Source organism: Prunus avium, chromosome 3, assembly GCF_965620075.1.
Source record: "Prunus avium chromosome 3, drPruAviu1.hap1.1, whole genome shotgun sequence".
Classification (NCBI taxonomy): domain Eukaryota; kingdom Viridiplantae; phylum Streptophyta; class Magnoliopsida; order Rosales; family Rosaceae; genus Prunus; species Prunus avium.
The window spans coordinates 29,577,520-29,591,333 of NC_142286.1; the positions used below are offsets into that span (position 1 = coordinate 29,577,520).

General features: G+C 38.4%; 1 protein-coding gene across 1 annotated transcript; it reads right to left on the reverse strand.

Annotated features, from left to right (window-relative positions):
* Positions 1-1,735: 1,735 nt before the first annotated feature.
* LOC110772803 (putative xyloglucan glycosyltransferase 5) lies at positions 1,736-5,363 on the reverse strand. Its single transcript, XM_021977271.2, has 5 exons — positions 4,106-5,363; positions 3,570-3,878; positions 3,185-3,475; positions 2,917-3,030; positions 1,736-2,829 (listed from the first exon to the last, which is right to left on the reverse strand). Exons 1-5 carry the CDS (start codon positions 4,829-4,831, stop codon positions 2,182-2,184), a joined length of 2,088 nt encoding a protein of 695 aa, XP_021832963.2. The 5' UTR covers positions 4,832-5,363; the 3' UTR covers positions 1,736-2,181.
* Positions 5,364-13,814: the final 8,451 nt, after the last annotated feature.

Here is a 13,814-nt window from a genome sequence, read left to right on the forward strand (position 1 = left end):
GCAAAGAATTTAGGGTGTGACAATTGAATGTAGCGAAGAGAGGATGTGCCCGTTCGTTAAAAGAAATTACATATGTTTGAGAAATGTTGCACCTATTGACTGTTTATAAATAGACAAGTCAAACAAAATGGTTTTTTTTTCTCTCACGTACATATTCAGAAATTATGTTCGCAATAATTATATGTTCACAATGATGCATTTTGATATGTATGCAAATAGGCCTATTGGGTTGTCAACTTCTATCTACATGGAGGAAAACAGCCAAAAAACATGGACCGTGCTAATAGGCCAGAAGCCTCCAAGCCAGTAGGGCTCACTTGGTTTGCTCCTTAACCCACACTTGCATTGCTACAAGACACTCATCTTTAATGACCGCAGAATATGATCTTTAAAAAGATCATGGTCGATCTGTATTTATTTATTTATTTTCTTAATTTTTGTGAGAAATTGTTGAGAAGATTTTAAAGGACCCATTGGTTTGCAGTTTACAAGAATGAGATAATTCTGAATCCTGTTTATAGCTTTTTTTTCACAGGTCCCCGAGCTTTGTCTCTAGACAATAAATTGGAGGGGAGCTGGCCACATCTTCTTTTGTCCGTTTAATTGCTTTCAGTCCCAGACACTCAAAGCCCAGGGATGCAAATGGCACACTGCTCATTTATGAATGTTACCAAAGACAATGAAAAGGTATGTATCAAGTGGTTACTTAGTCTTGTCACTTACTTCCCATGAGAGATGGTAAAGTCTCTAGTTGTAAGGATGAAGGGAAAGGTAGATTTACAGCCAACTTAAAAAAACCATTTCTTGGAAGGACTCACTAGTGTAGCAGTTTGGAGCAATTGCTCTCTCAAGAAAAGTCCTAGATTCTAATCCTAGCATTTATGTAGTGTGTTTGAGTTTAGTAAGTTCTCGCCCCTCTCAATAGGAAAGTTTCTCAAAAAAAGGCCATTTCTTTATCCATGTTGGGTTCAATAGGAGAAAAAGAAAATCAATACATTGGTGTGAGTGAGTGAGAAACAAACATGGTTGAGAGCTTCTTCAATATATTAGTTGTTTCCCTCTTTGCAGGATTTTGCTTTATGGTTGAACCTTGACAAGACCATTAGCTTATTTTTCTGTTTAATAAGCCCACTCAAATGTGCCTACATCTTATGCCACAAGCCTTGAGAGTCTTCTGCAGTTGAAATGGTTTGCAAGACACCAACATGTGACACATACAACTTGGGCAGTTGTAATATTTTATGAGGGGAAAAATACCAATTATCTTTTTGTGAGTGGTAGTTTGGTCATTAATGAAGCAACATTGTTCATACAAATGCAAAAGTTGGCTTCAAAGTGTTCAAAAGTGTAGAAAAGATGCTTTGGAAGGGTCTGCTGAGGTCCACATGACTTGCATGAGTAGGGTTCTTTCTGCATCTACCATCATGCATGCCTTTATTGGAACAACGATTGGCACACACCCAGAAACCATTATTAGTGGTAAGATTAGTATAGATATGTGTGGTCCAATGTAGGGCATAATCACATAGCTTAGGGCAAATTACCAATCTTTGCAAATCCAAGGTCAGGAATCTTACTTGATGGCAAAGGGAAGGGCCACAGCATGAGCAACACATGAGCAACACCATTCTCATTGCTTGCCGACACTAATTTTGCCTCTCTTATTTCCAAAGAGACAAACTTTTTACAAATGCAACAAATAATAGGGGAAAGGAAAGGAAGAACAAATGGCAGAGAGAGAGAAAGAGAGAGTCTGGTTTCAATTGAACTAATGAAATATACAGAGAGTTTTACATGTGTAAAATCTGAAAATTCAAACTACAGAACTCAACCTATCTGGTATTGGAATAAACATTGCTTATCTAAGAACATCACACAGAATTCTTACATGTAAATAAAAATCACCAATAAGTTATGAACCAAACAAGAAAACAAGAAGATGGTGTGAGGATTTGATGTGGAAGACTCGCCCGTGTCACAAATGAACCCAAAAAATGATTGCAGCAATACAAGGACAAACAAAAGCTAGAAAAAGAATATATATATATGGGCAATTTAATGAGAAGCAGCTATTTGCATCTACCAGTGCCAATTTTGGGTACCATTTTGAAAACCAAATTGGTTCCCACCTCTTATTCACCCTTTATTTTAATCTGTACCATTATTTTGTACCTCAAATCTCTAGCTCATCTGCTCACCAATTAGATCAAGCCCCACAAGTAGAAATGACACACCTTGGAATAGTAAGAAGTAAAAATGTACCCCTTGGGCTGATAAAAGGCTCCTAAGTGCAGCAGTAAGCAGCAGGAAGGCCAGGGCTAGCTCTTTCTTATAGATCTTGTTCAATTTCTTTACAGGAGGTTTAGGACCAGCTTCTTGATGCTCTATTAATTTGTTGAGCTCAGATAGGCCACTATCAGAAGTTCCTCTGTAAAGTTGTGGGTGGTTCATGGCCTTTGATTCCCTCTCCTCCACAGCTAACAGATCAGGCTCTGATGACCGACCTGCCTTCTTGGTGACAACCCATTCATATGAGCTCCCCAACTTGAACAAGCCAGATACCATAGCATTGAATTTGGTAACAGACATTGTGTTTTCAAACAGAAGGTAAGGGACAATGAAGGGGAAGGATCTAAGGGAAGGAAGAATGTTCATGAATGACATAAATACGGGCACATAGCAAATAACCCACATGGACAGCTCAGCTTCAGGGACAAACATGGTCAAAGGAAGTATTATGCAGAACAATGTGAAAGAATAAAATGGGAGAATTAACTTCCTAAGAAGAAAGAATAATAGTATCAAGTTTGCCTTCTTCCAGAACATCATCTGCAGTATGGCATATAGGACATTCTCAGAACAATATTATTTAGAAAAATACCCTGATCAAAGAGGAGAATCTAATTGTAACAGTACCTTAGAACTAATGATGGCTGGAAGGCACAAACGGAAGAGATGCATCGGACCAGAATGCCAACGGTGTTGCTGCTTTTTGTAAGCTTCATAAGACTCAGGAAGTTCACAAAGGACCTGAAAATCAGTTTCTTAAATTTGAGACATCATTTGAAAAGTTTTAGGCAAGGTTTTACCAACTCATGATGAAAAATGCCCGAAAACCATATAGTTAAGGACTAAACATAGGATCAGGTAAGGTTGAATTTGGATTTGAAATAATTAAAATTACCTTGACATCATTGAGGAATATGAATTTCCAACCATTCAGATGGGCACGAACTGCTATATCCATGTCTTCTACTGTTGTACGCTCGAGCCAGCCTCCAGATTCTTCAAGTGCTTTGATTCTCCAAACTCCAGCAGTACCATTGAAGCCAAAGAAGTTGAGGAAAACCCCATTAACCTGCTGTTCCACCTCAAAGTGGAAGCACAAATTGATGTTTTGGAGGCGTGTCAACAAGTTCTCATCCCTGTTAACAAAAGCCCACCTAGCTTGAACCAACCCCAGCTCAGGATTGTCCTACCACACAAATTAGAACCACAAACCAAAATCAGTCACCTAAAGTAGAAAGGGCTATAGAGACCAGACAAAAAGCTATATGAGATCTAGCCACCTTAAAATGGGGAACTGTCAGCTTGAGGAAGTCAGAGTTTGGTTGGAAATCAGCATCAAAGATTGCAACAAACTCGTAGTCCTTCACATAATCACAATTCATTGCCGACTTGAGATTCCCAGCTTTATAACCAGTTCTAACCAAACGATGTCGGTAGATAATATTAACACCCCTTTGGTTCCACTTGGCTACTTCTCCCTTAATTAACCACTGTATGCTATCATCATCAGAATCATCCAGAACTTGAATCAGCAAGCGTTCTTTGGGCCAATCAAGTTGGCAGACTGCTGAAATAGATTGTTCATACACCTAAATACATTTTATGTCACAGTCATGAATAATCCATGAAAACTAGTAAAAAAGTGCCTTAGAAATCAATTTATACAGTTATGTATTTAGTTAGTTACCTTTCCAATTATAATGTTACTCAAATTTAAATGGTCAGATAAAACTAAAAAAATCTATCAAAACTAGTAATTGCTACACTAGTTTCATCAGTAAAACTTTAACCAGAAAAAAAGCATTGAGACTGTTACCTCTCTCTCATTGCACATAGGAATTTGAACAAGAACCTTCGGATAATAACATCCTGCACCTTCCAAATCGTTTGACTTCAATGGGGTTTCTTCAAACCTTGGCTTAATCTTCTTGAACTTGATCCAGAAGCAACCTAAACAAAGCAGCATACGGTCGGCAGACTGGATTAAGAAGAGAGCAACACAGAAGTTAGTCAAAGCTTGAATTGCAGGTGCAATGTAGTCGGCCCGGAACTCCAACCATACAAAATAAACTGAGTGAAGCCATCCTTTAATCTCCAAAGTTTGGGGGATATGCAAACTATTGGTCTGGAAATAATGCCAACCTTTCAAGTGGGCGACCAGTTCAAAAGCCAGAAAAGCTAAAGCCATGACTAAGAATCCCATAATGACCCTATACAAGGTTCTTCCTTTTCCAGATTTCTCATTCTCCACAGTCACTCCTTGCCCATATATCAATCTTTTCTTAATGGAACCAAGCAATGACCAAAGAATATTTCCCAGCCAAGCAACACAACCAACAGCTTTATGCGCCTTTAGAAGCAAAACCCATGTAAATTGCTTAGCATTCTTGCCTCTGTCCTTATCAACTGGCCTAAATACTTCATCAGGACCATTTATCTCCAGCACAGAGTAATTGGGGTTCTCCATGGTCACCACCACTGGATTTCCCTTACTTGTATTGCCCTTTGCCCACCACCTGGAAAAATCCAAGCTTGGAGCCATTTTTGCTTTAACCTCTCAGTCTCAACTGAACTGTTATGAAGTACAACAGTAGGATACCAAATCCAACTCACAGAATCTTGAACCTCACTGTGTGCAGAAATCAGATCTCAGCATTGAAATGCTCAAAAACCCATTTCAGGTCTAAGCACATAAAAACAGAGCCAACACTAAAAACTGAAAATTTAGCAGGAAACCTTCAAACTCAGAGACCAAATGTGAGAAAACTCACAAACTCATTTGAGCCCTGGTTAAAAAGAACCAGATCCAACACTGGAACAACTTCACAAAACCAGTTCAAGCCTCACCATTGCAAACAAAATGCAGCAAAATAGAAAGACAGAGAGAGGAGTAAGTGTGTGGGTGTTTCTTTTGGCACTACCATAAAGCTCCACAAGCTACCCAACATGGGAAATTACCATTATGGGGAAATGTTTTTAAGCATTTGTTCAACGGTTTTAGTCACCTGATTAACCCATTAAAGAAGCAAACACGGACCCCATATTACCTTTCCACATATTACCATTACTGGTTTGGAATAAAAGTGTTTCTAAATTCATAAGAAATTATATAAAATAAATAAATATTATAAAATTAAGGAAAGGTGAAGATAAAGCTTATAATGAGACATTAAATAAACTCCTAACATGTAGCACCAGACCATGTGAGAATGGAAGTGAACACTCCAATCTTCTTAAAGAAAGAGAGCAGCAGCACTTTGTTGGTATTGGGATTTGGAATTTGTATTAAGTTGCAAAAACTGATGAGCTGAGCCCTTTGATTAAAATAATTATAAGTTGATGAGAATAGTAATAAAAAAGACAGGAAAATGGATAGAGAGGAATGGCCACAGACAACGCAGATCCCAAGTCTTATCTGGCCTCGTTCCTTGTCTTAAATTTAAGCCAAATTTGTTGCCAACCCCTACACTCTCTCTCACACACACGCACACATTATGTCGGTGGTCATAAAAAAAACAAGAAAGGCTCACTTGTAGCCAATCATACATCTTTTTCATGTAAAGCAAAAATCTTTTTTCTGGGCTGCTAAACTTATAAATTAGATAGATATATATTAAACCATGTTTTTTTTTTTTTGGTCGAAATATTAAACCATGTTTCATAGTTATGATTTAGATGCTTGACAACAGTGACTGTATCTAAGGCACTAAGACATGGTGGGGCATTAAGATTTTAGTATTATTTTCTTGAATTTTGTATTGCTATGTTTTTTTTTTTTTTTTATACAAGAGATATTGAAAGAGGGGGATTTCGAATCTAGGACTTCAGGTGCAAAAATAAATGATCTTAACCATTTGAGCTACAAACCCCTTGTATATTGCTACGTTCTTTAGATTACTGAAAGTGAAGGACTTTAGAGTCTCAATTTGTTCATTTTGCTTCTCCTTTACTTGAGAGAAAATTGTGCTTTAAAATTTAAATTGACATTCTATGACAGTAATGTTTATGCAGGTTGGTTGAATTGAAGCTCGAGCTGCAGCTATTTTTGCTAGAGGGGCCTTCATAAAATAGAGTAAAACAAATGTTGGCTAGAGATGTCATTTTGTTCCTTTTACTTTCATTGTCATTATATATATATTCATATAAATATAATGTTGTGCTTAATAAGTAATTATCTGGGTTTCTTCTTTGAGCTTTCTTCCATGGCCCCATGACTCTGAAAGCTTATATTTAGTGGAGTTGTTACGGTGTGGCCCCAATACCAAATTTATGTCTTTTTTTATTTATAAATAATTTGTTTTGATGAATAACTCAGATTAAATTGTAACTGGGAACTAGAGCCATCATTCCTTTGAGTCGGTGCATTGCTATTGGATGCTACTAAAGATGTGGGAACGTCCAAATTTTACTGGGATGGTCAACTTTGGGCCATTGGGTCAACATGATCAGCCTATTTGCGCCGATAGGCTCTAATCGATCAATGTGCTGAATTGTCTAGGACTTTTTTTTTTTCGAGTGGGATTTGTCTACGATTCTTCGAAAGAAAAAGAAAAGGGGGAGAGAGAGAGAGAATGGGTACCCAATCTTGTCCAAAACAACTTTTTTTTTTTTTGGGAGAACAGAGGAATTTCATTGATTGTACACGGGGCAATTACAGAGAATTGAACATCAAATACATTCCTAAAAAAGGAGGGTTCTAGCCAGAATTAGAAGTACATAACAAGAGCACACATGCCATAAACAATGAAACAAAAATATTAGCTCATTGGAAGCCAAAGCCAGACAAGCAAGCATAACCATCAATACCAATGCCAAATGAGCTCTTAGCAAACGGCGAATCACCTCCTATCACCACTGAAACGAGAAAGAGGGACCGCTTCCAAGAGAAAGAACATACCACTCAATTCCTCTCAGCACAATCTCTTCTCCACCAGGGGTCCAACACCCAAACTCTGTGAAAACCAAATATTGGCTTCTCCTCCAACAAAGTAAACCCCAATCCTCAGGAAAGTGGTGAAAACAGGAAATTGAGGCCAAAAGCACACCCTCAAATGTGGGAGGCTTGTGTGTATTTATATTGATGCAGAAGCTTATACATTCAAAGTACAAACAGTTGCACCAAAATAGGAGACAACCAAAAAATATACACAACACCAATATCTGATATAAATATTGACAAAGGTTGAAACAAATCTTATCCTGAACAAACTTCAAGTTTGACTCGTTCTTGGTTGTTTATCAGCCTCCCCCAAGCTGAGTGGCCATGAAACAACAGGAATCCTGCTTATCAAAAGATGAAAGCGAGCTGCAGACAGACCCTTCGTAAATAAATCTGAAAGTTGTTTCTTAGAACAAATATAGTGAACAATGAGTTCCCCGCGAACAACCTTCTCCCTAATATAATGGTAGTCCACCTCCAAATGCTTTGTATGAGAGTGAAACACATGATTTGAAGCTAAGGCAATAGAGGACACATTATCGCATAAGAGAACACGAGAAGAAAGAAAAAGAGACAAGCCCGAGATAAGGAGCTCAAACAAGATAATTCAACGGTTGTGGTTGCGAGTTGACGATACTCAGCTTCCGTACTGGAACTTGAAATCGTTCGCTGCTTCTTAGAACTCCAGAAAATCAAATTTTGACCTAAATACGAGCAAAAACCACCCGAGGAATATTGGAAATCCGGATTCCCTACATAGTCAGCATCAGAAAAACCAAGCAACAACTTGATTTTCCCATCACGATATACCAAACCATGAGATTAAGTGGCCTTCAAATAAAGCAAAAACTGACAAACTTGATTAACATGATATGAAAGGTCTGGACGTGTTATAGTTAGATATTGTAGGGCCCCAACAACACTTCTATATTCAGTAGGATCAATAAGCGGATCACCCATTTGTACACTCATCTTCTGACAAGAAACCACCGGTGTATTGATAGGTTTGCAATCCAGAAAATTTGTTCTTCGCGGCAAAATCCAGTGTATACTTTAGCTTGTGTCAAATGCAAACTTGGACCAGAGTAAGTAGCCTCAATTCCCCAGGAAATAATGTAGTTGTCCCAAATCTTTCATTGAAAACAAAAGACTCAATTTTTCAATTAAAGGCGTGACATGAACATAACAATTTCCAATGACAAGGATATCATCCACATAAATGACTAAGATAAGAAGAACATCCTTATGCTTGACAAACAGAGAATAATCGCACAAGGAGTAAGTAAAATCAAGCTCTAGTAGATAATGAGTAAACCTTTGAAATCAAGCCCGTAGAGCTTATTTCAAGCCATATAGAAGGACCTCTTCAACTTACACACATAATGAGGATGTTGGGGATCAATAAACGCCTGTGGTTGACGCATGCATACTTCTTCGATCGAACCCATGCAAAAAAAGCATTTTGTACGTCAACTTGTTGAACTGCCCAGCCTTGAGAAACAGCTAGACTGAGCACCACCTGAATTATCATGTACTTTACAACTGGACTGAAAGTCTCGTTGTAATCAAGCCCTTCTTGCTGGTGAAAGCCATTTGCCACAAGCTGAGCTTTATACTACTTGACCGACCCATCAACCTTACATTTAATCTTAAGCACCCATTTTTTAGGAATGACGTTCATATGTGCAACATGAGGGACCAACACCCAGGTACCACAACGTTGTAAGGTCGTAAATTCTACTGCCATTTCTACTCACCAAGCCTTAGACTTAGCTGTTTTACTGAAATATGAAGGTTCCACACAGTAGTATGCATATCAACATTAAGTGCATAACTCGAATTTGGTTTGATACTTCTAGTTTGATGTCGAGTGACCATGGAATGTCGAGTGGAAATCTCTTGTACACGTGAATTGGAAGGTGGTGGCACCATAATTGCTATTGATCTCGTTGAATTGGGTTCAATAATGTGGTAGGAAGGTGGATTTTGAAAGCAGCTGTGGTTGAGAAGAGGATGACAAGGATGGTTGAGTGCCGACTACTTAAGCGAACTTGGAAGGAGGAGTGCTTTGGATTTGCCTAGACTGGGGAGGGCTCTGAAGAAGACGTGGTCAATTGATTTGATGGCAGTTGGAGTTGCGAAATTGAACAACTTACTGACCTATATGAGTACAAACAGTAGTAGCTGTATGGTATTGGCCTTGGCAAGTGGATTGTTGTAGAAGACTCAGAAAGATGTCATATGTTAGTGAAATAATCAAAATTGGAAGGATAAGTGAAAGAAATATGGGGGCATACCTCTGGTTGATGTAGAACATCTTCCGTGGTAGATGTAGAACATCTTCCGTGGTAGATGTGAGAGAATTTTGTTTAAAAAGAAATGAATCTTCATCAAAGACAACATGAAAAGATAAGTATATTTTTCAAGAATGCAAATCTAAGTTGTTCCCTTGATGATCCAAAGAGCATCCCACAAAACACAAGGTTTTGATATAGGTTCAAGTTTATGGATATATAGACAATCAGAATATGCATATATTGATAAAGGATGTTGAAGAAAGGAGTTGAAGAATGGAGATGGACAAAAAAAATTTGCTTTTCTAGGTAATCTGTTATGTTTCTTGACTACTAGTTTCATCTATTTGTTTTTTTCCTTGTAATTAGATGCTTTTTTATTAGTTCAATGCTAGCAAGTATGTTTTTTTTTTTTTTTCTAGGTTTATTACTCTGGTCTTATACATTCATGTTTCTGCAGGTCATACATAGTCATGCTAAGAAGTTAGATGTCTGAGTCACTCCAGATGGCCAAGAAGAACGTAGGATACCGTGTGCTCTTTGCTGTTACTCAGTGCATCTAAACCTTATTACTTTTGTTAGTCAGGGAAAGTGGCGGGTTGTCATGGATTGGTGGGTGCTGGAATCTGGTTTCTAGCAGCCACATAAAAATAAAAGAACTCTGTAAAAAGTCATGTCATAATCAACATATGATTCTTTTATAGTTTTGTCCCAGCCTTTTGGGTGTATAGTCTCTCTAGTGTCTGTGTGTCGGTGGGTTCATCATATTTTTAACGTGATTCGAGTCTTGTGCATAATACAGACAGAATTTTCATTGAAAACTCATGTGATTCATATAGTTCTGAGGGCCTGGTTTCAAAAGGGGAGCAGCACTTGGATATATTGTCAGTAAGCAGCTCATCACATTTGCGTCCTCTTCGATACATTTTGATCAATCAATTTATTAAGTACCAATGCACTTGACTCGATTGAAACAGATCTTTCATCTAAAAAAACACTTGACATATAATAATATCTGCAAAATGAATAAACATCTTCATTGAAATTTAGTTGAGAAATTTTTGTAGCCTCCAAAACTAAATAAAATGAAATACAACCATTTTCAACTCTCACATAAAAAAAACAAAAAAACAAACGTCTCACATAATCTGATACACATTTCAGAGTTCTAATGTTTTTTTTGTGTGTAATTCGTGTTGTGTTGGGATTACCAAAATAAATCACCCTGCTTCTTTTATTTTCCAATAATTGGAGAATTATGTGGGTTTACTTATCAGTCATCTCACTGATAAATAAATAAATAATCTTCTTTTTTGACCTTTCTTTCATGGGGATCATGATTTTGAAAACTTATATTACGCCTGTAATTGATTCGCAGATTAAACTTCATGGGAATGAAATATGTTCAACGACGAAATGCTATTTTTACCAATTCCCATGTTTGGTTTGTGCAGTATTACGAATGAGAAGTTGTTTAGTTTTCCAACAATGCCCTCAATTAGCCCATGTTTAATCCCACAAGATGGGAATGAAGGATGTTCAATGACAAAATGCTATTTTTACCCATTTGCATGTTTGATTTGTGTAGTATTAGGAATGAATTTTTTTTTAGTTTTCCAACAATGCCCTTAATTAGTCAAAAAGGAAAAAAAAAATACGAAAAGTTCTTTTATAGGTCAAAAATGGTATTTGAAAATTGTAACATGGGTAAGTTTGTCCATACAAATTGCATTATGTTTTATGGTACAAAGTTTACTTTGACATATATAAGAGAATGAGTTATTTAGACTAACATCCCTGAGATTTTAGGCGTTTTCACAAAATCTCATGAAGTTTTAGAAATTATACGAACACCCCATGAGGTTTTAAATTGTTTTCACATAACCCATTTTCTTTGATCCAAAAATTGATGATTTTATATAAACAAATTCTTCAAATAACAAAGTTCGCCTATGATATTATATTACACATACATTCATGGAGGTTAATTTTTTCATTTGCATAAGTTTTTTTTTTATATGAAATCATCAAATTTTGGAAAATAATTAGAAACCTCATGAGGTGTTCATATAAAATCCGAAACCACATGGGGTTTTGTAGTGTAAATAACTTGTAAGAGAATATAGAATATAGAATATTTGCTTAATTGTTTATGAGGAGAAATGACCAAACCAAATCGGTCACTAAACGGATTGATTTGGTAATTATGCTATTCGTTTGATGACTAAATCAAATCAATTCTAACCGACTACAGTCAAAGGCCCTCGCCGGGTACTACCGCAAGTTTGTCCATAACTTTGGACTCATTGCACAGCCTCTCACGAATCTCCTAAAAAAGGATTCCTTCCTTTGGACGCCTACTGCAGATCATGCATTCTCCGCCTTAAAAGATGCCCTCACGACCACTCCGGTCTTGGCTTTGCCAGATTTTGACAAACCTTTCACCGTTGAATGTAATGCTTCTAATGGTGGCCTTGGGACTGTACTTTCACAAGATCACCATCCTATTGCTTATTTGAGCAAGTCTCTCTCTGACTGACATCGAGCTCTTCCTACTTATGATTGTGAGATGATGACTGTTGTGTTTGCAGTGCAAAAGTGGCACCCTATCTTTTGGGTCGCCCTTTCAAGATTCTCACCGATTATCAGACTTTAGAATATTTTTTGGAGCAACGAATATCCACTCCAACCCAGCAGAAGTGGCTCTTAAAACTCCTTGGTTACAATTACACATTAGATTATAGACCTGGTTCAGTCAATATAGTCCCTGATGCTTTATCACAGCAACATGAGTTTTTGGCACTTATGGGACTCTCCCGCTGTATTTTCGACTGCATTTCTGACATACAGGCTGAATATTCCACGGATCCTATCATAGCCAACATCATCAAGGATCTCCAGCACAACCCCACTACTCATTCATCTTTTTCTCTCCATGGTGATTTGTTATACTATAAGGAGGGAATATATGTCACTACCACTTCTCCTTGGCTGGAGGAGTTCCACTCCTCCCCTTCTGGAGGCTACTCCGGCTATCTTCATACTTCTAAGCGTATTTTACGCAATTTATGTTGGCCAGGTCTCAAAACTGATGTGAAGTCATTTGTGGCTAGCTGTGATACTTGTCAAAGGGTCAATTATGAGACTACAACCCTAGCCTTCTCCAACCCTTGCCCATCCCTGCTCAACCTTAGACAGATATAGCCATGGATTTTATAGAGGGTCTACCGGCGCTTCACGGTCGCAATGCCATATTGGTGGTGGTGGATCGCCTTTCTAAGTACGGTCACTTCATTCCCATTAAACATTCTTACTTTGCTACCACGGTTGCGGATGTGTTTGTTTGCGAGATCTTTCGCCTTCATGGAATGCCTACCACGATCGTCAGTGACCGCCATCCTGTCTTTGTGAGTCAATTTTGGGAATCTATGTTTAAGATGCAAGGCACCGAACTTTGTCGGAGTTCCACCTACCACCCTCATACGAACGGGCAGTTAGAGTTCCTTAATCGCACCTTGGAACATGATATGCGAAGTTATGTCAGTGCCAAACCCAAAGCTTAGGTCACTTGGCTTCCTTGGGCTGAGTGGTGGTATAACTCCACTTTCCAGTCCGCCATTTAGATGACCCCTTTTGAGGCCGTTTATGGATATCCCTCTCCCACTATTTCAACTAACTTACCTGGTTCTTCCCTTGTTCACTTGCTTGACACTACTTTGCGTGATCGTGATGCATTGCTTCGTCTTTTGAAGGAGAACCTTCAATTGGCTCAAGAACTAATACGCCATAATACAGCTTCCAAACGTTCTGAGCGTGAGTTCCAGGTTGGTGATTGGGTCTTCCTTCGCCTCCAGCCATATCGCCAGACTTCTATAAGCAAGAACCATTGCCCCAAACTGGCCCCTCGTTATTACAGGCCTTATCAGATTGTGGCTTGAGTGGGTAAGGTGGCATATATACTCTGGCACTTCCTCCTTATTTTTGTATTCATCCCACTTTCCATGTTTCTCTCTTGAAACCTAAGGTGGGCGCTCATGTCATTCCATCTACCACACTCCCACCCATGTCTGCAACTGGTGAAGTTGTCTGGACACCGGAACAGATTTTGCAACCCGGACTTTGCACCCATAACAACACTGATGTGGAGCATTGGCTTATCAAATGGTGGGGTCTTCCAACCCATGACGCCACTTGGGAAGATGCTGTTACCATTCAAGACCGCTTCCCTCACTTTTCAGCCTGAGGTCATGCCATATTTTAAGGGGGGAGGAATGTTACACTCTTGGCTTGGG

Coding starts and splice junctions, on each gene's coding strand:
- LOC110772803 (XM_021977271.2), bottom strand. CDS start 4,831: ATGGCTCCAAGCTTGGATTTTTCCAGGTGGTGGGCAAAGGGCAATACA. Junction 3,879..4,105: donor CTATGTGCAATGAGAGAGAG/GTAACAGTCTCA, acceptor AAATGTATTTAG/GTGTATGAACAATCTATTTC. Junction 3,031..3,184: donor TATTCCTCAATGATGTCAAG/GTAATTTTAATT, acceptor ACTGATTTTCAG/GTCCTTTGTGAACTTCCTGA.